The sequence below is a fragment of the Tetrao urogallus genome, assembly GCF_951394365.1.
Source record: "Tetrao urogallus genome assembly, chromosome: 1".
NCBI lineage: Eukaryota > Metazoa > Chordata > Aves > Galliformes > Phasianidae > Tetrao > Tetrao urogallus.
Window position 1 is genome coordinate 6003824 of NC_136813.1, and position 27299 is coordinate 6031122.

General features: G+C 39.3%; 1 protein-coding gene across 5 annotated transcripts in view; it reads left to right on the plus strand.

The window, feature by feature from the left end:
* Positions 1 to 27299, plus strand: part of PICALM (phosphatidylinositol binding clathrin assembly protein) — a gene marked incomplete at both ends in the record, with an annotated part of 61131 nt that overhangs the window by 18939 nt on the left and 14893 nt on the right. For 3 of the 5 annotated variants that reach the window (XM_079543846.1, XM_079543847.1, XM_079543848.1), the window contains 12 exons: positions 7420 to 7562; positions 10094 to 10169; positions 11335 to 11437; positions 13185 to 13278; positions 13796 to 13907; positions 15141 to 15247; positions 16272 to 16313; positions 17006 to 17091; positions 18310 to 18433; positions 18790 to 18926; positions 21891 to 21991; positions 26660 to 26809. In XM_079543846.1, coding sequence (XP_079399972.1) covers positions 7420 to 7562; positions 10094 to 10169; positions 11335 to 11437; positions 13185 to 13278; positions 13796 to 13907; positions 15141 to 15247; positions 16272 to 16313; positions 17006 to 17091; positions 18310 to 18433; positions 18790 to 18926; positions 21891 to 21991; positions 26660 to 26809 — 1275 coding nt within the window. The remainder of the gene's footprint in view (positions 1 to 7419; positions 7563 to 10093; positions 10170 to 11334; positions 11438 to 13184; positions 13279 to 13795; positions 13908 to 15140; positions 15248 to 16271; positions 16314 to 17005; positions 17092 to 18309; positions 18434 to 18789; positions 18927 to 21890; positions 21992 to 26659; positions 26810 to 27299) is intronic. The other 2 variants (XM_079543849.1, XM_079543850.1) reach the window with 1 other exon arrangement.

Below are 27299 nucleotides of genomic sequence, written 5' to 3' on the forward strand. Positions count from 1 at the left end.
GGAAGGAATTGCATCTGCTAAACTTTCATCCAGCCCTTGGTCATGCGCTAGCTCTGAGAGCATTTAATAGATGTTTATATTGAACATTGCTGACCAAATGATGGAACTTTTCAAATCTCTTTTTCTGTTTCTGAGATGAAATATTTGCTTAGAGTGAGAAGTATTACTGTAAGAAGATGAGACCTTAACACAGGAGCAAGGATTATAGCTTGGGAGTTAGAAGAACGAAGATCAAGACACATAGTGAAAGCAATTGAACGCATATCCTGTGGGCACCATCAGTTTGTGCTCTGCTGTTTCAACTGTTGGGCTAAGTAAAAATGCCAGATTTTTTCCCTACTGCGTATCACATTCACAGCTGTGATACAATAGAATTGTTTTAGCTTTGAATGTTTTGTCTTGAATGAATGCTCAGGATGAGAGGTAATGACTTTAAGTTATGCCAGGGGAGGTTCAGGTTGGATATTAGGAAAAAATCTCAGAAAGAATGGGAAAGTATTGGCACAGGCTGCCCATGGAGATGCTGGAGTCTCTGTCGGTAGGGGTGCTGAAGGAACATGGAGGAATGGCGCTGAAGGATGTGGTTAGTGGGCATGGTAGGGATTAGTTGATGGTTGGACTTGATGATCTTGGAATCATTGAGATTGGAAAAGATGATTCTATCTCATGGAGAGAGCACTCAGAGTACAAGGGGGAAGTCTTTAATTCATAGCCTTTGCAATCTTAAGTTCAGAGCTGAACTAACATCCATTTGTACAGCTGGAGGTGAAAGGGGAAAAGGACTGATCATAAACAAGTGGACACTCATGCAGAGAATTATTTTCGTATCAGCGTTGTCCCGTAGTCCATCATTAATGATTAGCCACAAATAGATTGTCAGCCAGCAGTGTGTTATCTCTGCAGAGTCAGAAAGCCAAGCCACACACTGAATGGGTTGTGCTCTATTGGATTTCTGATATAACTTTATAAGAAGTGAGTTGAAGGTGAAATGATACTTCCTTTTTTTTTTTTTTTTTTTTTTTTTTTAAAGGCATATATGGCTTCACCATGTGTTTTGGCTTTGGGTATAAATTTATGAGTTAGGTAAACTTGAACTGAAGTATAGCTGGCTTGTTCCTTGGATCTATCAATGTGTATTCAAATTCTAATTGCCTTTCCTGCTGGTAAGACAAGTTGCAGTGTTGAGGCCAATGAAAACTTCCTGACACCTTCATATTTTGCTGCATAATGCCACTTTTCTATTCCTGGTGTACTGCAACTTCTGCTAGTTTCCATTTTAGAATATATATATATATTTAACTCTTTTGGAAGTGTAGGGAATTAAGAATTCTTAGTGCAAGTTTTAATGTGTGATAGCATGCTTGTTCATTGTAGTGTTCCCTTGTTTGGTCACTGAGTTTCTCTGCAGTAAAGAAGCATGTGAAGTCTGGGAAGTATGTAGTCTGTTCAGAATGACCTTCAAACTTTGACAATGCCCTTGTTGTGAAGTACAGGTGTGTAGTGTGTACATCTGCTTGGAGGTAATGACTCCAGTGAGGTATTTGACTACCAGGGTGGTGCTTAAACTATCAATAAATCAGAAAACAGGACTTAGCTGTGTAAGTGTGCCTATAGAAGATCACAAAATAGATGAGAAAAAATGAGAGTCTTCTGTTGGGCCTGAAGAAAGTAGATGCATGTATGAATATATAAGCACAGGTGCTAATGGGGCATACACCATCACCTGTGTCTTTCCTGTGTTGCTTTTTTGGTAGCTGGAGAGGAATGAGGTGTTTCATGTGATGTAGGTATCCTTGCCTGTCTTTAATCATGCTTTGTACTCCTTGTGGATGGTAGTTTCTGGAGTTAAAACACACAGAAAGGCATTTTTTTATTGTTAAGGTGCCCATTGCCATACTTTATATTGTAATTGTGATGCTGTGTTTGTGAGCCCGGTTTCTGTGACGGGTGGCTGACAGACACAGCCTGAACTACAGTGAGCTGCATTGAGGAACACTGAGATCTCACAGCAGTGGTACCTGCAATGGGGAGGAAAGAAAATGCAGCTGCCAAGCATTGCTGCTTTCACATACGGAATGGACTCTGTGGGGAAAATTAGATCCTTTGAATGGGAACAATGGTCAGCTGAACTGCTTGTTCTGTGGAACTCTTTCAGAGCTGTATTTTGTAGCAGGCTTTTAAAAAAATAAATGTGTTGGGCTCGTTCCTCCAATGCAAACCACTTGAATACCTAGCAGGACCTGTTACCTGTATTTTTTCCTAATTGTGGTCTCAACGTGAGCTGCTCTCAAGGACTGCAGTACCTGTTTCCTACATGTTTTCCAGTAATCTTCATAAAACTGCACTGTCTACATTACTCATTAAGATCAAAATGCTCTCACTCTGAAATATTTTGGTCCTACTTCAGATGAAATTTACGCAATCTGGAAGAATATTGCTGTATTTTCCCTTTCGTTAGCAGTGGAATAATGAGCTCCTTCACTGCAATCTGGAAATGCCGTTGCTCATTTTGATGTTGCTTACAAAGTGACTTCCCCATAAAGTGTTAAAAATGCTGCTTTGGAGCAGTTTGGGCTGGATGAGTTTGGTTGCTGTGTTTGGACCAGAGTAGACACTGGTTTTCCAGTTGTCTTAGCAAACATGAATTCCTATTCAATGAACCACAGATGCGAGTTGGCAAGTAACTATTGATCAAAGTAATAGGGCACTTGCAAGCTTCTTTGTGTTTGACCAAAGCTTATTTTAGGGACTGAATGAATTTTATCTGTCTTAGGATATGTAAGTGTAGATTCTGTTTTGTTTCATAGGATGCAATTTACCTTCTTCTCCCACTTAGTCTTTTCTTAACTGAAGAATGCAGTTAAAACTCTTGGCACTGTGTGCATACTAATGTTGATTGATCAGTATTTCAGTTAGCTGCATATGGGATGGCTATGGTAAGATGCAAAGCACATTGGAGAATATAACTATGTGCTTAGTCCACATAGCATCTTCGGTGTAATAATAGATGAAAAAGCAGTGGTTACGAAAGTAAGAATTTGTCACGGTTTCTTGACCTACTTTGAAGGGCTCAGTTTCTGGCCTGGAAGATCCAATTCTTGGAAATATTTCCAGGTTGGTATTTTAGGTAGAAATGTTAAAAATGAGAGGTACATCTTTATGTACGCACAGTGGTTGAGTTTGTAATTTTGACTTGCATTCAGTCTACTCAACAGGTTTCTGCAGATGATGGTCTGAGTTAGCAAAGTCTGTTTTCAAGGCAAATTTTAATTGATAAATTAATGGAGGTAAGATTCCCCAAATAAATTCATACGGATGGGTTCTCTGTGTGAGAAAACCAAAGAGTTAGTTATAATTCTGCCTTGGGGGGATGCCTAGGGCAGGATGGGGTTCTGCATCAGGTCAGATCACAAGCACATGCTGTAATCACACCTGTTCTCTGGGATAATGAGTTGCTGATGCCTCTGCTGCTGTATTGCCAAGCCCGACTGCCTTGGCTTTGCAGTTGGTTGGGAACCCTGTGATTGCATACAGGGTTTTGCTAATCCACATCTACACACCTGGTGAAAGTGCTGTATGAAACCAACCTGTAGGAGCAGTTGTGTGTGCAGGTAGCTTCTTGTTTCTTGTGTGTGAATCTTCAGCCTTGTACTTTTCATCTTTATGCTTCTCTGACCTGATACCTATCAATTGTGTAATATTTTAGGGGAAAAAAACACAAACAGTGAATCATTTGGTTCTGTCCTGTAATGAAGCATGAACAGTTGTAAAGTTTGTAGATATCTTGGTTCAGAGAGCAAATAACTTCCTTCTCTCTCCTGGCGTAACCTATGGCATGATGCTGCATGCTTTGTGCTAGGCAGCTTCAGCAGGTTTAAGTAATAGGATTGCTTAGGTGCAGGTGTAAGGCACATCTTTTAGTGCTGCTAGAAAGTTTGTAGTCCAGACACTTGTCGTGATTCCCTGCCAAGATTTCCTTTTTAGAGGGAGAGGCATAAAATCTAAAAAACTGAATTAGCTTAAGTAATCTAGCGGTGAAGATTTTAGTTAATGTAACAAAAAAAAGATTGAATATCTTATATTTAAAAGACTAGAACTGTTTCATAGGAAAGTTGTGTAATTTCAAGATCTTTGCTGAAACTTGGCACTTGAATTAATATGGATAGGTGAAATGGAATTCTTCAAACTGTATCACCTCACAGATCTAAGGCCTCGTAACCTTTAGAAATTTGCATTCATGTTGGACTATAGTTTTGTAAGTCACTTCTGAGTGTCTGTTTTCTCATTCTCTTTCCATACACAGGGCATTAAGTCATTATTTGGTTTAGGTAGTGAGGGACCTCAGAGTCTGCTGATCTGACCCTTCTTGACCAGGGTACCCAGGAAAAGATCTGCTTCCTTATGGCTTCCAGTGCCTGACCACTTTCATTTAAGATCCTTTTTCCTATGAGAATTCCCCTCGCTGCACTGTCTGCTGCTTGTCGTGCTCCTGCTGTTAAAAACCACACAAACATGTCCAAGTGAAGGTAATGTGGGTACTCCCTCCTACCTCCCTTTGTTTTCTCTCCTGCTGATGGAATAAGCCCACATCCTTCAACTCTGACTGTCCTGCTGAACTTTGGGCTGTCTCCACCTCCACCCATGGATATGGCTGTACATTAGTTGCTGTTTAAAGTTTTCCCCAATGCAAGTGTCCCACCCAGCACCAAGCTTAAGGTAAAGTTCCTGTTACTTACTGCTGCTTTCTTTGAAGCTTTGGAAGTGCCTTATCCCTAAGTAGTGCAGGTTTTATTGTATAGTATTGCTCGTACCACACCCAGTAACTAGCAGCATGAGCTAGTAGTGGGTAGGGGTGTGAAATCAGGTTGTATCAAGTGTACAGTGTTGAAAATCACTGTGTTTGTGCCTCTCATTATTGATGGGATGAGGTGAAGAACAACATCGTATGTGAGGCTGCTCCTGCAAAGCCAGCCCAGCAGTGTAGGGTGCAGGCTGCTGTATTCCCTTCTGCTATATTGTGCTGTGCTTCTTAAGCCATGGTTAGCATAAAAATGCCTGATCTAATTGAGGCCTAACTGTACAAGTATTTCTGTACCGAATCAGTATTACTCATGCAAATACTTTCAAAGAAGCTTTTAGACTTGTTTCGGAAGAGTTACATCAATGATAAAGGCACTTGAAGGTATCAGGATGTACCAGACTGCTAAGCATCTGTGCTGATGAAAAAGCATCTTCCACATAAAACCTTCCATACATCTGTTCAACCTGCCTTTTGTACAGAAAGAGGCTTTTTATTTTGCTGGACTAATTTTGCGGTAATACGAGTTTTGTACCAACTCTTCCCCTTGTTTGCGTTTGCAAATTTATTTCCTTCCACTCAAGGCTAGACTTGTCTTTTTACCCCTGTTCTTGCCCATTTTCTCCCAGTTGGCTGCTATTTCTCCTTCCTAATGTGCCTTCCCCTCTTCCCCCACTCACCAAGTTCATTCACATGCTTTTCACATAAGCATTCATCAGTGCTGTGAGGGATGGTTTTCAGCTGCTGTCACAAAGGCTGTTTTCTTTTACACGCAGCGACAGATATCAAGACATGATTTGAAAGCTGTTTTCTTTAAAAACACTTCTACCAGTGTAAAATGTCTTCTTGAACAGATGTAATTGTTTAGCAATTCAAGGTAATGGGTTTAAATGATACCTTGTTATGATTGACTATGTGGCAAATGTTGTGTTTAGGAATAGAAGTTCTCACTTTCTAACTTGCATTGCACTCTTAGGCTGTGGTGTGTGACTTGATGTACTGCGATGCATACCTTTACACTTAATGTGTATTCCTCTTAGATAGCCTTGCACAGAACTTCTTACGTTATTCCTTAGGTGTCAGGAATCAAGAAGCTTCAGGGCTTGGTTTTAATGGCCAGCTCAGAACATACCTATTGCTGAGCAATATCCTCACCTTGTCTTAACACCTAAAGTCATCATCCAATAATAGATAACCATACCTTAAAAGTGAGGTCATGAATGCCTGTAGTCATCAGTTTTACTTGTAGATCAAGGAATGGCTAATCGCTCCATCTCACATTTTTGAATGTGGAAATCATTTCCTGCTTGCTTCCTTTAATTATTAAACTTGTAAATACCAGCGTTTTCCGTTCTGACTCTACTAGTTCGGAGTTTACAGTAGGCGTATGTTACCTGCTGCTTGTGTCTGAAGAGAGTCCTGCCTGACTTCAGTCACTCATAAGAATTCATTTGTAGCAGAATAGAAAGCTTCTGTCTTCAAAGATAAAATGTTTGCATTTGGAATTAACTGGAATCATAGATCTGCTTAAAATCCTAGTAGATGACAGATAGGACTCCAATCTTGATCCATATTGAAGTATGGCCATTGGTAAGGCTTTGAGTCTGAGGGAAAATAACTGCTTTATATGTGGGGTGGTAATAACAGTGAAATGTCATCTGTCTTCTGTTGATGGAAATAAAAACTTAGTATTTAGTGCTACCAAGCCGTGTTGTATCACAGTTGAATGTAAATAGTTGCTTCTGCTTTAGTTTCTGTAGCATTGTGATCTGAAGTCTTCACTTCCTTCATCAGCATTTGAAACCAAGTTAATGGATTTTTCCTTAGTATTATTTGCTACATTATAAGCTGGGCTCCTCCTGATGACACATTTTTGGCTCTACCAGATCTAAGAGATGAAAAGGATTACTTATTTAAACAACCGTCTCAGGATTCACTAGATCTTGTTTGCCAGAAATTCATACAGAACAAAAACTGGATAGCTTTGTTTCAGCTACCCAGCCTTGGTTGTTTTGCTTTGCTTCTAGCCATGTTTCTAGTTGCAGCCAATTTAGTTTTAGGTAAATGAATCTGTCAGCCTCTGCACTGTAGCTAGAGGCTCATTCTTAAACTTTTCCTCTGCTGCTCTTCTGGAGGTGTTGATTACGTTGTATCAAGGCTGAGTGATCTTTCAGTTTTAGTCACGTTGAACCACTGGCTGGAGGGGTTCATTGGTCCATTGAAAAGCCAGAAATGGGAGGTTTCATGTGTTACGATTAATTCCAGTCTTCCAGCAAGACTTCATTAAATAGTAACAAGTAAGAACTCTATTGCTCTTTAAAGAGTTAGATAACTTGAAGCTGGGAGTTGTTAGTCAGAGGTAGCATAGATTATTCTGGTGCTTCTGTTCCAGGACCTTGTAAGGCAACTGCAGAAACAATTAAGGACCTGGGATCTTGGCAGTGAGAAGAGTCATATTTGTGTTAATGAGGTTCTCGTTGACTGCTTTTCAGATATTTTTTTTCTTGGAAAGACATTCAGTTTTCATAGAAAATATTACTTTATGAAGTTAACACAGTGTTTTTTGTATTTCACTGATTTTCTTTCTTATAACTTACAGAATTTTTATTATTGCATTGCAGATTTAATCCAGTGCACAAATGAGATGAATGTGAACATCCCACAGCTGGCAGACAGTTTGTTTGAAAGAACTACCAACAGTAGCTGGGTGGTGGTCTTCAAATCTCTCATCACAACCCATCATCTAATGGTGTATGGAAATGAGGTAATGCAGAAAATATTATGTCTGAGAATGGTTAAAGCACTTAGTTTCTATAAATGTCAGCTAAATCCTTTCAGTAATTATTTATTGTCTGGAAGAGGAGCTATGAGATGTGGTTTAGTGCTTGTGGTAGCAATGATAATGGGAGGATGGTTGGACTAGATGATTTTGTAGGTCCTTTCCAACCTTGTGATCCTATGATTATTTTTGCCAAAAATTGCATGAACATGGGCAGAGTATTATGTTTTTCTACTTCAAAGTTTGTAGTGCTTGAATCAAAACTGTGTGTTGAGAGCTGGAGGTACCTTTTCCTTGGCAGTGTTGTTTTAATTACTGAAAATTCAAGGTAACTGATTGTGACCATCACCACTCAGCCTTCTGCAGCAAAGGCAGAATGCGTGCCTGTGGCTTTGAGCATGGACAGACCAGTAACATTGCATACTGTAGCACAATTAAATGAATAAAACACCAATTCAAAACAAAAAGCAATAAGCTTGTTTTGCTTCACAATTTGAGTTCTTGTGGGGCCTTACTTCTCACAATGCCAAGCACGGCGGCTGCTTGGATTTCCCACATCTCAAAAAAATAACTTATCAGGTTTTATGAGAAACACTGTAAGCATTGGTTGGTATTGCAAGCAGTATAGCATAGTGTATATGAACTTGGGAATTAAGGGGTAGCTTTAAGAATTTACAAGCACTACTTTGTAGTGAAGACCAAATAATATTCTGCTCTGCTCTTGAGGCCCCATCTGGAGTACTGTGTCCAGGTCTGGATCCCCCAGTACAAGAAAGACAGAGCAGTTGGAGAGGGTCCAGAGGAGGGCCGCAAAGATGATCAGGGAGCTGGAGCAGCTCCCCTACAAAGACAGGCTGAGGGAGCTGGAGAAAAGAAGGCTGTGGGGTGACCTCATTGCAGCCTTTCAGTACCTGAAGGGAGCTTACAAACAGAAGGGGAATCAACTCTTTGAAAGGGTTGATAACTGCAGGACGAGGGGAAATGGTTTTAAGTTGAGGGAGAGAAGATTTAGGCTGGATGTCAGGGGGAAGTTCTTTACAGAGAGAGTGGTGAGGTGCTGGAACAGCTGCTCAGAGAGGCTGTGGATGCCCTGTCCCTGGAGGTGTTCAAGGCCAGGTTGGATGGGGCCCTGGGCAGCCTGGTCTGGTATTGAATGTGGAGGTTGGTGGCCCTGCGTATGGCAGGGAGGTTGGAGATTCATGATCCTTGAGGTCCCTTCCAACCCTGGCCATTCTGTGGTTCTGTGAAATACATAGGTATGTATATATGTATGCACACTCAGAGGTTTCTCTTGCAGATTGGCTGCAGAGTTTCTGGTCTTGGTGAAATGCACTGAATCTATCCTTTGAAGCTAAGTAAGCCACAAGAGGGCAAACTTCTCATGTTGACGTTAAGCATCATTGCTGGGCTAATTGGCTCTTTCCAAAATAATCTCTGACATTCTGCTGTGTTTGCTTTTGGAGTCTAAAGTTTCATGCTGTTGCCAATACAATTCACAGTAAGTTGAGGTGCCATTGTCTGAAATAATTGCCATGTGAAGAATAAAACTGCCAAATAAACTTTGCCAAAAATATTGCAAAAGTAACGATGCTGAGTGCTTCTTGAAAAGAAATTTTGCAGCTAGAAATAGCACTTGGACAGTAAATATGGAAATTAAGTTTCATGACTGGGGATGAAATTCCAGTGGAGAGTTAGAGATATCTAGAAGATCATAAAGAATCCACAAAGTGCTCTATAAAAAACTGGGAAGCATTTGATCTTCCACCTTTCATTTATTTCCTTTGTCAGAGTACTGAGTGCATTAGTCTTCTCTAGTCTTTTTTCTGTTTATGCTAATGAAAATAATTTAGGACACATTATATTAATCAGAATTATTTTTCTTCTGTCAAAATGTTATCGTGAATGGTCGTCTGGTTTATATTTGTAGCCATGCTCTAGAGAGTGCTTCATAAGACAAAATAATTTTTCCTACTGACTTAAATCTGCTGCCAGCAACCTGAAAGGTCTTTTAAAAGATGTTACATCATTCATTTTATGAAACAGTTCAGAACTACGTTGAACTAATTTGAGGTATGCTAAGCATGGTGCTGTGATGTTAAAGCTTTTTATGGATTCTTATGTTTATTTAATGCTTAGTCCATAAGCAGGTGGACGTATGTCACCTGATTCTGATGCTTAAGCTAAGTAGTATTTAACCATGTGCTGAGTGAAATTACATGACATTGAAATAAACTTTCAAAAAGGAAACTGGTGAAATAATTGTGAGCATGTTAATATATTTGGTGGGGAATTTTTTTTTTTTTTTTAGAAGCTTCTGATACATCATTCTGGCTTAAATGAAGTCTTTCAGGCTTAGTATTACAGTTAACTGAGTTTTTGTGGTAGTTTGCATACTTGAAATAAATGGTAAAGCCTAAAGGCTGGATTTCATGCATTGCACCATGAAGCTTCTGTTATTACCTCAGTTCCAGTTTGGGGTCTGTGTGGTAAAATTTCCAATTGTTCTTTTCGTTTAGCGCTTTATCCAGTATCTGGCGTCCAGAAACACGTTGTTTAATTTGAGCAACTTCCTAGACAAAAGTGGATTGCAAGGTAAGGTATCGTTTTTGTTAAGCAGCAGCAGTGCAGTAGCATGCTGGCAAATACAACTCAGTAATTTTGATGGAACTTGGCCCTGGAGAAGTAATTATTGTGTGTTTTAGCTCAGACTGCTTTTCTTAATTTAGAGTGCTGCTATATAGAAGTTATGTGCTGGAGGAATTTGCTTTGGAAATCTTTTCTAAAAAAGACTTCCTTAGTTGCACAAATCCAAGATGGTATTCCTGATTTCTGAAAACAGTTCTCTGTTTGAAGGTATATTGTGATCATTAAATCCCAATGTGTTGCAGTTGCATGCAGTGTATGAGTGAGATACGCAAACAAAACAAATGTATTTCAAAATTGTTCACAGTGTCCTACTCATCTTTGAGACTAATTCTGTAGGTAATAAGGTTTAACTTCATTCAGTTCTACTACAGTTCAGTGCAGTTCTGATGATGCATGTCATTGCCTGTCTATTTTTCTTCCTCCTGCATTGCTTTTTGTACAGCTTGTTACAATTTTTCTATGGGTGTTCTAAAACAGGTATACTGGGTGGTTGCCTGGGGACAGCAGCCTTTTCAGTGGCAGCCCAAGGTCTGCTAAATTGAATAATTTTATTGATTTACATGCTGAATGCAATGACATGCACTGCTGTTGGTAACATAGGCAAGCTAACCATATAAATCCAGGCAAAAATAGAATGATGCTGCCTTTGGTGTCTTGCACTTTGAGAGTAAGTGAATTGAGGGAACTGGGCTTGTTTAGCTTGGAGAAGAGGCAGCTCTGGGGAGACCTTGTGGTCTTGCAGTTACTTGAAGGGAGTGTATAAGCCTATCAGGAGGGGGAATGGCTGTTTACATGGGTGTATAGTCATAGGACAAGGGGGAATGGTTTTAAGCTGAGACGGGAAGTTTAGGTTAGATATTAGGAGGCAGTTTTTCAGTCAGAGGGTGGTGATGCACTGGAACAGGTTGCCCAAGGAGGCAGTGGATGCCCCATCCCTGGAGGCAATCAAGGCCAGGCTGGATGTGGCTCTGGGCAGCCTGGTCTAGGGGCTGGTGACCCTGCCTACGGCATTGGAGTTGAAACTAGATGATCATTGTGGTTCTTTTCAACCCAGGCCATTTATGACTGATAAGCAATAGGCTTCTGAAACATCTTTTTAACTGTTTTTTAGGCTATGACATGTCAACATTTATCAGGCGGTATAGCAGGTACCTGAATGAAAAGGCGGTTTCCTACAGACAGGTGGCTTTTGACTTCACAAAAGTAAAAAGAGGGTAAGAACTGATCTTATTTTTTACTTACCTTGAGGTTTTTTTTGTTATCCTTTTGTAATTGAAGTGGGAAACATCAGTTTTGGTTACATGTCAGTGCTGTGTGCTTAGGAAAATATTAGTGAAGTTATCTAGCAGCATCTGGTTTTCTCACTTATGTGTGTCCCAGGACACACAAAGGAGCAGAATATTTTACTTGGTCAGTACTGAGTGCCATGAAGAGAAACTAGTCTCTTGAGACCAGGTACACATTTTGTGTGAAATCACAGTGCAGAGCACCAGGAACCAGGTAACATGTGTGCTGCTGATTAGGAAATGTTCTTCATCGCAAGTGCCAGAGAAACTGTACTGGTGATGGCTGAAAATCTTTCTATCCTTGTTCATTCTCTGTACACAGTGGTTTTTAAAGTTTAAAAACAGTTTTACATTTGAGCATCCTTTATCATTCACAGACAGTGTAGCAACTTAGTGTTGTTAAAAGCCTTAGCACCCACAGGAATCTCAATTTAGAACTGTTAAGTTGGGCATTAACCACAGTAGTGGAGTGCATAGTGCTCCCTTGCAACACCATCCAAATCCCTTGCACCTCATTGTTAAAGCAGACTATGCAGTATTAACCTGTAATGATAATCCCCATATTCCTGTTAATCTTTTTGCGTTCAGCAGTGATGGAAATCCCAATGACACAAAACTTAGTCTTTCCCACACACCAAGTCTGTGTGTGGTCTGGTGGCTGCAGGTGCAGTAGATGTGCTAGATACAGCAGAGGTGCACAGTTTGTTTGGAATCAGTTTTTAAGCCTACAGCAGTGTGTGCCTGGGGGTTCTTCCAGGAACAGCACGAACTGCTTTGGGGCAGCAGTCTGTTGGTCCACACCTCAGCTTTTGTCAGGGCTCTGCACATGTGCCCTGTCACACGAGGCTTATTGCAGTTGCTGTTGGCTGTCAGGAGGGAGAATACTGCTGGAGGACAAAGCTGAAAACAGCCAGCTCCCTGCTGCCTTCCAGCTTGGAGAGCAGCCATGGCCTTTTCTGTGCAGATGCACTGGAGACTTGCACTTCCAGGAAACATTCGGTTTGCTCTATGCATGCAGATGAACTATAAGGCTGCCTGGTTTGTCTTACAGCAGTTGTTTGTTGTCACTGAGGTGCTTTAATCTCTTCCTTGGTAGTTGCTTTTTAAAATATTTTTAATAGTCTTTCAATGCATTTTTTAAATGCCTAGCAGAATAAGTCTAGTCTGGTCAATTAATAAATGACCAGATATTGATAGTTTGCCATTAAAAGCAAGTCTCTTGTAGTCTTCGTAATTCTTTTGGAAAAGCTTCAAATCACAGTATCTTGTTTTTCTTTCTCTTTGCTTTCAGTTGAAAATGATCTAGGCTGACATGAAATAATAACCAGGTGATTAGAAAAAGCATAGATAAAAACAAACTTCAGAAAAAAAACCTTCATTGTATTTGCTTTTTTTTTTTTTTTTTTTTTTTTACTGGATGTATCATAACTGAGATTTCTTAAATACCACTTTCATTCCCTCAGAGTAATTTGTCTCGGAGTCATGTTTTGTTCAAAAACTGTGGCTCTTGTAACACTGCAGTTATTGTATTGTCTAGACAGCATTCTTAAACATCAAATACCTGCTTTGTATGACCACACAAATTTAAGTATTTTCACTGACCTGCTTTATTTTCTATATTTCTCAGTAATTGCCTTCAAAATCCGCTTGAACTTTCTTTTGTTTTGCTCAACAGGGCTGATGGAGTAATGAGAACAATGAGCACAGAAAAACTCCTAAAAACTGTACCAATTATACAGAACCAAATGGATGCACTTCTTGACTTCAATGTAAGTTTAGCAATGTGTAGAACAGATGCAATATGTTTGATGTGTAAAAAAAGAAATGCTGTAAAATATGCTAAGGTTCAAGGTCTTGAACTTGCCTCAGTGTTGTTCCTGTGTGTCTGTGTTTCGTGTAGAGCCTGAAGAGCAAAATGCATTTTGTTCGTAGATTATATCTCAAGAAAGCAGGAAAAAAATGATGCTCAGTGCAAGAAAATCCTTTGTCTTAAATAAGTGTTATTAATCACATGCATTATGTAATGCTTGTTTGTACATGTGAAGGTCGATTATTTCTTCTGTGTCTTTTTCACTACATTAGTTAACATTAATATTAGTTAACAAAAGCAGTTGCCAAAAGGATGGAGTTTTTCTGCTGAGAAATGCTTTGTTGATTTACTCTTCTGCTTATCTTCTGTTTCTGGCTGACGAGAGCATGATTTTGGATAGAGTACTCAAGTTCAACTCTAAGTTTTCCAATGAGGGATTGATTCAGTCAAATTAACTTTTTTTCTGATCTTCCTAGGTCAATAGCAATGAACTTACAAATGGTGTAATTAATGCTGCCTTCATGCTTCTCTTCAAAGATGCCATTAGACTGTTTGCGGCGTATAACGAAGGGATTATTAACCTCCTGGGTAAATAAAACTGCTTTCTGCAATGCCTAATTTTGGGGAGGGAGCTCAGCAAACCATTGCTAATATCTGCTCTTTTAAAAGAAATTGAAATAATGTTATTGTAAAATACTGAAATACTACAGGTTTCCCCAAGTCAATGTGTTATATACAGGGATCAGTAAGTTTCTGAAAGTAAAGTCAATTTGAGATTTTTTTTTTCTGCAAGGCTGCTTTCTTTGTCTCATTCTGATTGACAAAAACAATCAATGACTTTTCTTTAAGAAACATGATCCCATTTTGTTTCTAAATGCAGTAGGTTATCATCAGTTACAAACTTGCAGTCACAGTATTACTGATTGCTTGGCTTTTGAAGCTTTAGTATTGGTTGTTTGTAATGATCTGTTGGCTTATGTTTCTGGAGAGCATCATGTATTTAGGGGGAATTGATTTCCCACTTCATATTCTTTTAGTTGCATGCACTGGAGATACAAGGGAGCCTGTCTAGGAATAATTCAGTTCACTATAGTGCGCTCTCTTGCTTGTTGTTGAATTCCGTGATTGAATCTAGCTATCTGATTGCTGTCACATTGCTTGCAGAATGGGAAGTAAAACCCAGAATTAGCCAATGAAGGGTAGTCAAACTTCCAGTCTTGAGTCACAGACTGGTTCTTTTCTCTTAGTAATAAGAACTTGCATACAGTTGCTTTCATTCATGTTTTGACTGAAGCTCAATATAGAAACAAGCCTGAAAGCACTATTTCAGGAAGGCGGGGTGGAACCCTCCACTTCCAGCACCAGTATTTTGCAGTCTGTTGCATGCCACTGTTGTAGACAGTGCTATAAAAAAAAAAGGCATCAGTCTTATAGAAAATACCAACATCTTGCCTGATAGCTGGCTGCTGGTATAGAGTAGACTTGTGATTGTCATACCACAAAATTGCCTCTTTTTTCCCCACAAGAAAGGGAACCTATTCTTAGAGCTGACTATCCTCTTCAGGGTACTTATGAATGTGGGAGATCTAGTACCTGCCAGGTAAGGTGGAACTGCATGCAGATGATCATTAGTTCATGTTCATGGAGCTTTTGTCATTGGGTATGAGTTAGGCATAGCGACTTCTGCAGTTAACATGGCAAAACAAATCTGCAGGCATTTTGTGTTTGCCTCATTTTGTATGCTTCTACTTTGAAATATGCACAGGAACACTGCAGGCTGTGTGATTCCTTATTTAACGTGTGTGCTCTTCCTGCTTTTAGAAAAGTACTTTGATATGAAAAAGAACCAGTGCAAAGAAGGCCTTGATATATACAAGAAGTTCCTCACTAGAATGACACGGATTTCAGAGTTCCTCAAAGTTGCAGAGGTAAACCATGTTCAGCCAAACTCTATCCTCTGTTTGACAGAGCTGAATTTTTCATAACCAAATACTGCTTCCTGTCAGCTGAATTTCATTCCTGAAAATCTGTCTTTGTCCTTGTGATTAGATCATTTGAGGACTGTGTTGGAAAACCTGACTGCAAAGGACTTGTAGATTTGCACATTCCTCTTAAGTAAAAGATAAAAGAGGATTTTAAAATGTCCTTCATTTCTTAATGTTGGTAGTAGTCTTTAATCTACTACTTTCTATATACTCTAGTTTGCAATCCATGATTCTGTTAAGTTTTAAATGAAATAAGTTTAAGAAATAAGAAACAGTGATGAGTAAATGTGTTTTAGTTATCTCTTGTAGTTATTTAACTCTTAGACAGAAAAATCAGTTACCTTGTAAAATGTTTATGTCATCTGATGCATTCTGAAGTGTTGTTGAATTAAGCAATCTCTCATTTCTGACGTACTTCTGCTGTTGCTTTTCTTTACTGTTCCTAATTTTTCAGGAGGTAAGCTGCAAAGCTTTACATTTGTCCTTTCAGTTGGTAAGAGTATGAATCTTGCTACTGTAAGAGTTTGTACATCCTGCTGCAGACCGTTGTTTGATGTACGCTTTAGAAGGACAGCAATAGCTTTTAAGGAAAGCTTCTTCTAATAGCTTTGAAGGTGCTCTATTTTAGCAATTACATCTCTGTATCAGTAGTTCTGAGAACTTACCCTGTAATTCATGGGACAGGCAAGGTCTCCAGCCTTACAATTCTGGAATACTCGATTCTCATTCAGCTTTGTTTCCAGGCTGTGTGTAAAAAGTCTCCAATGCACCTACTTTGAATGTGTGTACATTAAACAAAAGACCATCCTAATTACAACCAACAGTTACAGAATTCAGTTTATCGAGATTTAAACTGTGTATGGAGTTAGGCTTTTTATTTGACTGCATTTTAATGTTCTTTGCTTTTTGAGCATCACTGCCTTTACTAAATGCAAACAGGTTCTAAAGCTTATTTGTTTTATTACAGCAAGTTGGAATTGACAGAGGAGACATACCAGATCTTTCCCAGGTAGATAAACCTATCATGTATTGTCATTACATGTCAGTTTTGATATTGCATAATCAGAAAGACTTGGCATTATAGCATTCACTTACGCTTTCCTCTGTATGTTGTCACCAAGTTATTTCAGAGTTTGATTAAATCCAACCCCTGTCAGAGCCTGGCTTTCATTTCCAACGATGCTATTGTAAAATGTTAGGGGCCACTTATTTCATACTCTAATTGAGTTTTGTGACAATGTAATTTCCATCGTGCTTGAAAACACAATTTGTCTTTGTAAGTTCACATAATGAAGCTTTTACATGATGTTATAAAGGTACGGTTTTTACCAAGCTTCCTTTGGCTGCAAGCCTATAGAAATCATTTCTGAAGGTTTGCAGAATGTGCGCAAAGAGAAGGACTTCAGGTACAATTTCCTTAGTCTCTAGAAATACTGGCTACCTCTGATGTTTGCTGTTTCCTAGCTGTTAATTTTAACATCTCTTGACATATTTCAGTACTTGTGAGTCATTTTACACAGAGCAAAGCAGTGATGAGACAACCTCAGGTTATATTTAAAGTAATTAAGTATCTATTGGATGCCAAGATGTGACATAAGTATTTAGAGTTGTACTAGTCCTTACAACTGTATTCTCTGGAAGTCTTAACTACTGACATGCTTTACCTTAGGGTTTTTTTTCCTGTCTTTTCCCTTTTCATAGGCACCAAGTAGCCTTCTTGATGCTTTGGAGCAACACTTAGCTTCTCTAGAAGGAAAGAAAATCAAAGATTCTACAGCTGCAAGCAGGTGCTTATGTTCTTATCCTTTACAATTTAAAAAAAAAAAAAAAATAAATTGAAGCCACTGTTAAATTCATTATTTTGGGATTAGATTATAAAAATAAAGTTTGCGTAGGTTTTGTTGAAGTGAAGGTTGCATTTGTAACAATAGAAGAGGGAGTTGCATGTCTTGCTGAGTACTTCAGACAATTTCCTCCAGATCAACAGAAATAGAATCTGAAGAGCTGCAAAGATTTGCTGTAGAATCCCTCATCCAGTAGTTCAACTTCTCACATCTAATCTTGAACTTCTGAAGAGAAGCAGTTTTTTTTAATTTACTGCCCATAAATCTTCATTTTCTGTTAATAATTAGACTTCTGCAAGATAAGCAGCATTTATCTGTCAGTGTCCTTAGACTCTTCCATCTCAATTGTAATCCTTTGTCAGAAGCAAGAAAATGTTTCCAGAAGTCCTTAAATTAAAAATGGTTGCTTAAAGTAATTGGAGATTAAGGCATTCACTGGTTTGCAAATGCTTGCTAAAACACCAGTACAATCTAGAGAAATCCTCTAGGCAAATAACTTCATTATGTTCAAATAAAAGCAGCTTAGTACTGGGGGATGGAGGGGGAAGTCATGCTAAATTAGATAGCATTTCTTTATTGCATGCCCAGACAATAACACAGCCATATTTTACATGTTCTTTTGCTCTGATTTGCTGGCATTGGTGAGGTTACTGTATTTTAGAAGTGAAGTATTTGAATTAGTCTTTTTTGCACGTTCTTAAGCTTGGTGATAGATGCCTTTCTCTGTGATATATTGGTTGCACTGACAGTTCTTTTAACTAAATCTATTAAGTTGGTCATCAGTTTGAATTTGGGTTTATGTTGTCAGAAATCCTTGTGAATCAGTACAATCAGCATGTTTACTCTTCTCCTGCTAGTCTAAAATAAAACTTCAGGCATCAATTTCTGTGATGGAGTTCGAAGGGGAAAATTAAGAGATTGAAACCCAAAGCTCAGCATACAAGAGTGAATAGTATCTCTTCGTGGTATTTTTGTTCTGTGCTTCATGTAACACATCTGAGGAAAGCTCATTGCTTTGTGTTGTGTGGTGACATAACCAGTCCTTCAAAGAATTCAAAAGGAGACTGAGCAGGAGGGTGGATACAGGCAAAGTGTTCTTCACATGTTGCTGTCACGTGTCACCTATTAACAGCCTGATTTACTCTCGTCCAATTACTTCAGGGCTACCACCCTTTCCAATGCAGTTTCTTCCCTTGCAAGCACTGGCCTGTCTCTCACGAAAGTGGATGAAAGGGAAAAACAAGCTGCATTAGAGGAAGAACAGGCTCGCTTGAAAGCTTTAAAGGTAGGCATCAGAAATCTTTAACTCAGAACACTTTTTCTGTGCTCTTATTGATAGTTTTATTAAGGCTCTTGTAGGAGCAGAGCGAAAAGCCAGAGATGTACAGCGTATGTGCTGTTGTCAAAGTGCTGGAGGTAAAATCATACGTACATACGCCGTGCAACTTGTGAAGGGTTTGTGAAGTAATGTTTCTGAAGGGTTTGTGCGGCAGTGTCTCCAGTAATTGCCTTGTTTAACAAACATACTTTACTGTGGGAAATAATTAAAAATAAATATTTAACTTTTGTTTTACTTGCTTCCAAACTGATACACACAAATGTTGTTTCTGGATTTCTTATGCCAGCTCACTTTTCCAACAGGAGCAACGTCTAAAAGAACTTGCAAAGAAACCTCATACCTCTTTAACAACCGCAGCTTCTCCTGTGTCAACTGCAGCAGGAAGCATAATGACTACACCAGCCATTGATATTTTTTCTACTCCTAGCTCTTCAAACAGGTATGTTTCAATACTGTTGCTTCACTGTGAGTTGGGGTGCAACCGGAGTATCTCAATTTCTGCAGGGGGTACATTGGAGGAGGTTGTTTGGGTGTGGAGTTCATTAGGAATGTGAGAAGAAACGTTCTGTGTGAGGTGGGTAGGAAAATACCCTGTTGCTGTTGGGGAGGAAAAAAGCGGTGTAGTGTGTCTTCATCTTCTGTTTGCAGAATAGTTTCTGATGAACAGCTTACAGGCCTTGTAGCTGTTGATAGGCTAGCCAGGCAGCTGGAACTGGAAAAATGCACATGCCGTGCCCCTGAAGAACCTTACACGCTCATTCATGAGAAGTTGAATTTTCAATAGGGAGGTCTTAATAATTCATGAAAGGTCAAATTCTGTATGGGGAGGTCTTAATAATGCAGAACTCAGTCTTGCATTTCTAGGTATTTAAAAGTTGAGTGGTAAGAAATATTCTGGTAGACTTTCAGTAGAAGGAGAGCCTGAAGACAGGTTGGAAGGAAAAGAAGCAGGTTCTGCAGTATTGAGTTGTATCTGGAACATTTGTCTGCAGGGACTTGCAGGGACAGTGTAAGAGTACGTACTGCGCACTGATCCTGACTATTGACTAGCAGGAACAGTACGCATAAAGGTGTGAGCTCCATTCTATAAATACTTGTCAAATGAGATGGTAGCAGAGAGCACAGCGCTTCTGTGAGTTCAAGAGAAGGAAATGGCTCTCCAGAGGCGTATTTTGTTTTGGATTTGATCATAGAATCACAAAATGTCTTGGATTGAAAGGAGTCTTAAGACTATCCAGCTCCAATCCCATGCTGCTGTGGGCAGGGTTGCCACCCAGCAGGACCCCATCTCCCCTGGCCTTGAACACCTCCAGCATATCCAGTTTCTTCTTTGGGCAACTTGTACCAATGCCATGCTACCCTCTCTATGAATTTTTTTTCCTAATCTAATCTGTCTCCCCTATTTTTGTTTGAAGTCATTCCCCTTGTCCTGTCATTATGGGACCGCTTAAATAGGCAGTTTCCTTCCTGTTCTTAAGCTCCCTTCAAGTACTGGAAGGCCACGAGGAGGCTTTCCTGGAACATTCTCTTCTCCAGCATGGACAAACCCAGGTCCCTCAGCCTTTCTCTACGAGAGAGGTGCTCCAACCCTCTGGTATTTCTGTGGCCCTCTGGACTTTCTCCAGCAGCTCCACATCTTTCTTGCATTGGCAGCCCTTGATCTGGATGCAGTACTCCAGATGGGTCCTCGTCAGAGTGGAGCAGGGTGGCCAGTCACCTCCCTCATCCTTCTGGCCATCCTTCTTTTGATGCAGCCCAGCAGGTTGGCCTTTGGGACTGCAAGCACACGCTGCTGACTCATGGATCGTAAACCTAAAAGGGGATTGCTTATTTCCTTTAGAATCATGCAAGAATCCTTTTACTTCTTGCTGTTGTTTAAAAGTAGTCAGTACTTGTACAGCCATCTTTCCCCACTAGAAAACTACTGTAGGAAGTTACTTTACATCTTTAATGAAGAAAATAGCTGAATCATGTGTAAGGAGTTAAAGAATCTGTCAGTGTTGATAATTGAAAAGCTGCTTTGAAATTTGTTTAAATAGCTTAGAGACTGAAATATTTGAAGTAGCAGTCTGCACTGAACTACAAACTTTGAATGCCTGATCTTCCTTCTTACAAGGTCTGAAACAAAAACATCTGATTAAGCTTCTTCAAATGGCTAGAAATGCTTCATGCTGAAGACAAGAGCATTTTCTTTTGAAGAACAAATGCTAGTTTGTCTTTGTTTAAATTCAGTTGCTGGCAGTATTACTGCAATGAGCAAAGAACAGATTGTACAGCAGAAGCTGTACACGAAGTGGATTTGTTGGATTGCAAGTTCAGTTGCTTGCTACTGGATGGAATGCCTCTGATTAATCCTTATCGTTAACTTGAGCAATCTTTACTTGAAAATTGTTTTGACTCTTCATATTACAAAGCTGTGCTGAGCAGAGCTGCTTCTTAATAGGGGCAGTGGTAGCAAAATATGATTTCTTAATCTCTACTGGAATGAAATAATAAACTGAATCACACGATCAGTTGAGTCAGCAAGAGGATAGGCAGAAATCTGGGGTGTCTCTTCTAGTCTTTAATCTCTGTTCCAGTCTGTTTTCAAACAATCCTTGGATGCCCTGATGCTTCAGCATCTGTCCATAGCCATATGTGCCAGTCCTGGTTTATTTATCACTGTGCTGGGAAGTTCTTGGTGAACACCAATGCTTCAGTTTTGTTTATTTAACAAGAGAAATCTGGGGTATGAAAAGGACTCTTTGCTAGATGTTTTATCATCCCTGTTACTCTTGAAGTCATTGCAGCAGCTGTATTTAAGACTTCACTCTTAATCTTCATATGTTCTTGGATCTCAGTTTAGTTGTGAGTAGACCAGTAGGTACGTGTGAGCTAGCTTTAATTTGCAGGGCTGATGTTGCTACAGCAGTTGGCCAAGTGTTTTAAGTGTGCAATGTCTTGTTTTCCCCAGAGGTCTTTAATAGCTCACAAGTGCAAGCCAGTTTTTAGTTTCTGATAGTGGACAGGTCTTGTTATGTTTAGATGTAACACTTTGTTGTAACCCATTAAAGTGAGTTCCACAGTGCATGGAGCTTCATGAGGTTCCTCTAAAAGCTGCTGCAGATCATTTGATCTTGAGATGTTTTAGCCCTGTTAGACTATGGGGAAGATGGGAAAGCTGGTCATAATTTAGACAACTTGATTTATCAGTCATTTGGTATAACACAGCTTTCTGTATTTACCCTTTCTTGTAAAACATAATATGAAATTCAGCAAATTTGATTATTTTGGTTTAGTTGCATCAACTTTTATAACTTCTAGTTTGTTACAAAGCTTTCTTTATTGTTGACAGCTGCTAGCATTTGCCTTGCTTTGAGAACCATGATGCAGTTCAAACGCTTGTATTGATTTGTCTTTGTAGCACTTCAAAGCTGCCAAATGATCTGCTTGATTTGCAGCCAACTTTTCATCCTTCTGTACATCCTATATCTGCTGCTCCACAAGTAGGAAGTACCTGGGGAGGTAAGAATTTTGACTTAAAGTTTTCAGTTACTGTGCCTGTATTGCTGTGAAATGTGTGCCCAGACAGTGAGCTGTTTGTTCCACAAAAACTTGTGAAGAGAAATTGCAGAGACAAGTTAAGAATGGGTTAGAAGAATAGGGAACAAGTCAGATCTGAGTACAGATTAAGATATAGAAGCACGTGGTTATTACAGTCTTGATTTGAGATGTGCCTTTAGTCATTGACCAGCAGAGTCATCCTCATAACTGCTGCCTTCAGGGACCGTGAGCAAGCTACAGAAAATTAGCTGTGAGAATCCTTTTGTGTGAAGATGTCTGTCAGATACTGAACTCCACTGCATACTGATTCTGAATGTGGAATTTCTCAAGTCACTATTTCATGTAGACTGAAGTTAAATCAATTTTGCAAAATTTCCAGTTATAATAGGTAAGAATTTGGATGAGACCTGAAAAGAAGCAATTGAAACAAACGTGTTTGGAAAGCATGGCAGTCCAGATCCAGGTTTCAAAACCAAAACAAGCACCTCTGAAATACAGCAGGGAATTTGTATTTAACTACAAAAAGAAACTGTGGCAAAAAGTACAAAAAGAAAGATATGATGAATGAGCTGTTAGATGGTCTTACTGATACGAGCACGCCCTTAAATCAAGAAGGCAAGGCAGGAGTCTCAGAAGTCATGAATGCTATTGTAAATTAGTTAGAGCACTTGCCATTCATCTCTTTTCTGCTTTGCAGAGTCCCAGCATACTTTTGGTACAGGTAACAGGTACTGGTTGCTCGCACTGTTGGTTATACTGAATGAAAGTTTAAAAACCTTGCATAAAGCTTTCTTCTTCATAAATGATGCTTAGTGTCAAATTTTATTGTCTTATCTGGAAACAGTTGCATAATAACTGCTTAATGTTGCTGAAAAATAGGAGTTGCTGCTTCAGAAAGCTTCATAAGCATTGGAATAATACTCTTCTGCAGTTTCACTTTCCTTTATAAGCTTTTCTTAAAAGTCTTCCTAGTTACCTAAGTGAACTTTGTGACACGCAGTGTATGTTTTCTTCTTTCCTGTTTACTTCTGGTGTGTACTTGGTGTCCTGTGTATCTTCTCCTACTGGTTTGTAGGGAAATAATTCTGGTTGATGGAAACGATAGCAATGTATGCAGTACCTTCCAGGAAAATGAAAAAATTGACTTGCTCTGCTCAGCAAAATGAAAGGACATCTTTGGAGAAAGGTGCAATGGGGAGCACATCAAGTTACGCATACAAATTTTGATGCCTGTTAGGCTTAAAGTTCAGACACTGTGAAAATGTTTTGGCTCATCTTGTTTGCTTTCGGGAATATCTTCTACTTCAGCTTGTTCTATTTATCTGATTATCTCATGGGTGAGAGATGGAAGGGGAGGTTGTTGTCCTTGTGACGGTCATATCACAACCTAGTGGTGTTAAGTTTTACCACTTTTTTTGTATTAAGAACCTGAAATTGAGCCTGGAGGTCCTTGTTTGTTCAGTGTTGTGTTATTTCTGGTAAGAGTCTTCTGTAATAATCATTGGTGTATCTGCTTCCTCATGACGTTTCTAAATACTTCTAAGATTAACTCCTTTAACTGAAGATTTCAGGCTGTCTGCTGAAGCTGTAAGTTAAAATTCTGGGTTCACCACTTCCTTATTAATTTTCATTAAAAAAACAAATCTGTGGAGCTTTGCAGACATGAACACTCACTTCACGTAAGTGAGGTAGATAAGAAGTGCTTTCCACATTTTACAGATGAGGAAATCTGAGCAGTTAACTGACTTGCATGAAGTCATGTGGCAAATCAGTGGCAGAGCCAAGAATGGAACCTGAGCTATTTCCAGTCCTGTGCTCTAACCACTGCACAGCATCCCTCCCCTAGGTAATTTTATGAGATGATGATGTTTGTATTTGGTGTATTCAGGGACTTTGAGAAGAGTATCAAAAAAGGTACAAATTGACTTGCAGTGAACAAGAATGACTGCTGATGAGATTTACTCAGCATCCTTTAGGTATGTGATAAAAGGATAAACTGTGTGATGAACCCATTTTATTTGGGTTGCTGCCTTTCACTGCTATCTGGCAAAAACCCTAATGAGGTTAGAAATTCCTAGAGCGTGAGTTCTGTTATTGCATGTCTTCGGTTTCTTTAAACTGTAAGGGATGCCACAGAAAAATGTTAGTCATTCCTCTCTCTCAGGTAAGTTGCTACGGGCTGGATGGATGGAAGGTAGAAGTCTGCAAAATTCCAATAACTTTTTTTGAATGCACCTGAATTACTAATGCTTGAAGATCACCTGAAGGTGCAGTGATTCCACTGACACAAGCAGACACCGTGTGTATTCAGAGATGAAACAGGGCTTTAGAAACAGTTCAGTGTTGCTGTCAGGAGAGACAGCAATTGAATTTTCAATTTTTTTTTTAATGATGTGAATTATCCAAACCAATTAATTCTCAGTTATCTCTGTCACAGGCATTGGCAGATTTTCAGATGTAAACATGCTGGTTTAGAACTGGGGTGAGACAGACCAGCAAAAAGAGTTAGAGAGAAGATGACATTTCTGAGAGAATTCTGCTCAAGTTGTATTCAATTTCTTTACTAGTCAAAACACAAAGCAACATGCAGCTGTTGACATTTGGGAACAGAGGGTGGTAATTAATACTTACCCTGCTTTGTACAAGTTTAAATAATTCCAGTAGACAGTAGTTTCAAACAAGAATAGTAAAGTAATGTGGAAAACAAACAAAAAAGGCTAAGAAGAATAAAGGAAGCCTTTATAAGAGCTGTTACTGAGATGGTTTGAGGACCATCCCAGCTGTTTGATCTGCTGTTTGCCAGTGATCAGAACTTGAGAAGCAGAACAGATGTACCAGTGTGGAAAAAATCAGTTTATCCTACCTGATTGTTTTTTTTTTTCCAATTGTAAGAAGAACCAATAGAATGAGAGGAATGTGAAGCAGCAACAGCAAGCAAGCAGGAGTTGATTAAAGGATAGTGCTGTGTTTTATTGTCAGATCAGTTTGTTCTGTGCATTCTGAAGTGGCATTCATAGTAGACGGAGGATACATACCTGCAGCAGGGACTCATTTCAGGTGCCTGGCTGTTTGACATGTCCACAATATGTTAGATGGTAATGTTATTGCCTAAGGCATACAAAAGCTAGTAGGTTTTTGTATTGCTGCTGTTTATTACAAATGGAACATTAATTAGGGTGCTTATTCTCTACTCACTGTTGGTTACTCTGTTTTTTGTAACTGTATGATTAAGAAAAATAGTAATAATGCCTGGTAAAGTACTTGTGATGTAGCCAGGCAGTCTGTGGAAGAAACAAAATGTTGCTGAAAAAGGTTTCAGGCTTGCAGAAAATGAAAGTGCAAATGCATTTAGTCTGTGAAGTATAATGCATTTATGATTTTAAGACTTCATTTTCTTTAGGATTTGCATATGACTGGCAGCTACATGTTATCAAACTGTATAAGATTTATAGCTAAGAATCAGGAGATCAGATTCAGGCAGAGGCAGTCTGAAACTTCTGTCTATGTCTCAGTAGTATTTACTAGTTGTGAATGATCAGTAAACCAACCTGGTTTAAAAGCTAAGTGCCAAGACCGTGAGGCACTCAGATCTCTTACAAGCATTACTGACATTTCTGCATATGGTTTTGTCTGGAACAGTAAGTGTGGTTCTAGGCAGTGTGATAAAATGGGGCTGGAGAATAGGGGAGGCCTCATCGCTCTCCACAACTCTCAGAAAGGAGGTGGGCTTGGCCTCTCTATAATGGTAGGGTGAGTGGTAGCTGCCTTGAGTTGTGTGGGGAAGGCTCAGCTTGGATATTAGGAAAGGTTTATTCTCAGAACTGGCTGCTTGAGGTGATGGGTTCACTGGAGGTGTTGAACTGTGCACATGTGGCACTGAGGGACGCAGGTGGGTGGGCATGGTGCTGATGGCTCCGCAGTTGGACTGGGTGATCTTAGTGCTCTGTTCCAACACTAATGGTTCTATGAAGCAGAGCAGTTCTCTTCATGGCCAACGACATGTCCACAAGTTTCATAGTAAGGACTTTGCTTCTGTGCCTCGATATATTTTCAGCTCTTGAGAATTTCATGATGCTGAGAAACACAAAAAGCGTCAAGTTCTAAGATCAGTAGATGGAAAAGAGAAAGTTAGCACTTTGTTCTGGGATTGCAGCTGGTGGTTTTCTTTGCATACTTTTTTAAAGCCATTTGTAGACTGGATTGTAGACTTGCATTGAGAGTCTGGTGTTGTGCTATGGTAGGAGGCAGTCACTGCTTCAGTAAGCTTGTTGCAAGTATTGGGGGATATGACTGAGTAGAGCAAAAACTGCTTGTATTTAAAGATAAGTAGCATGCTAATTTTCTGTATTAGACTTAATATAGAGGAAGCATGTTGTGTAAAACCAAGGTAGTAATAATTCTTTTTAAGAACAAAAGGGTAGCTAATACACTTTTCCATGGGCAGAGAATGTATGGATAGTTCTGGTCAACTTAAAAATTAAATAGCCAGGTCGTCCCAAATTTAGAGGTTTTGGGATAAAACAATACTACTTGGACTCTTCTAACTCTCCTTACTCTTCTATACCTAGGAAGTAACATACAACTAAACCCATCTCCCTTTTCTTTCTCTTGCTTTCTGGAATTGGACAGATCCTTTTTCTGCTACTGTTGATAATGTTGATGATGCCATTCCAAACCTAAATCCTTTCCTTACAAAAACTAACGATGCTGCTCATCTGTCTGTGTCTTCTGATGTTTCTACTTTCACCAGTAGGACACCCACACATGAAATGTTTGTTGGTAAAGTACCGTTTTAAATTAATTACCTATTTCCGATCATTTTATTATTTTGGTTTCTAAAACATATTTGGGGGCTTCTGAGAATCCAGAAAGAGTAACGGATGTTTTTCGTGGTACGTTAGAACTTGATTTATTAGTTGTGTCTTAAAAATAGTGTTAATATCCTTCCTTGATATTAACTGTGGTGGTATTCTTGCTGATGATGGAACTCAGTTACAGTTAAAGCAGTTGTTTGAGTTTGTTTCAATACAGGCTCTTATGCTTGGGAGTTTTAAGGTAAAATACTGTATGTGTCTGAGAATTAATTTTCTGTTCCTCAGATTGAAACGTTCTTTTTGAACGTTGGAGCTCACTGTGATTTTCTATGCAGAGGATTTGTTTTCTGCAGTTTTGCTAACATGCAAAACTGATAAAGCCACAGACATTTTGATGTGTATTCTGTTCATCTCAGGCAATTAACTAAGAACTCACCACTTAAAAAACATTAAAA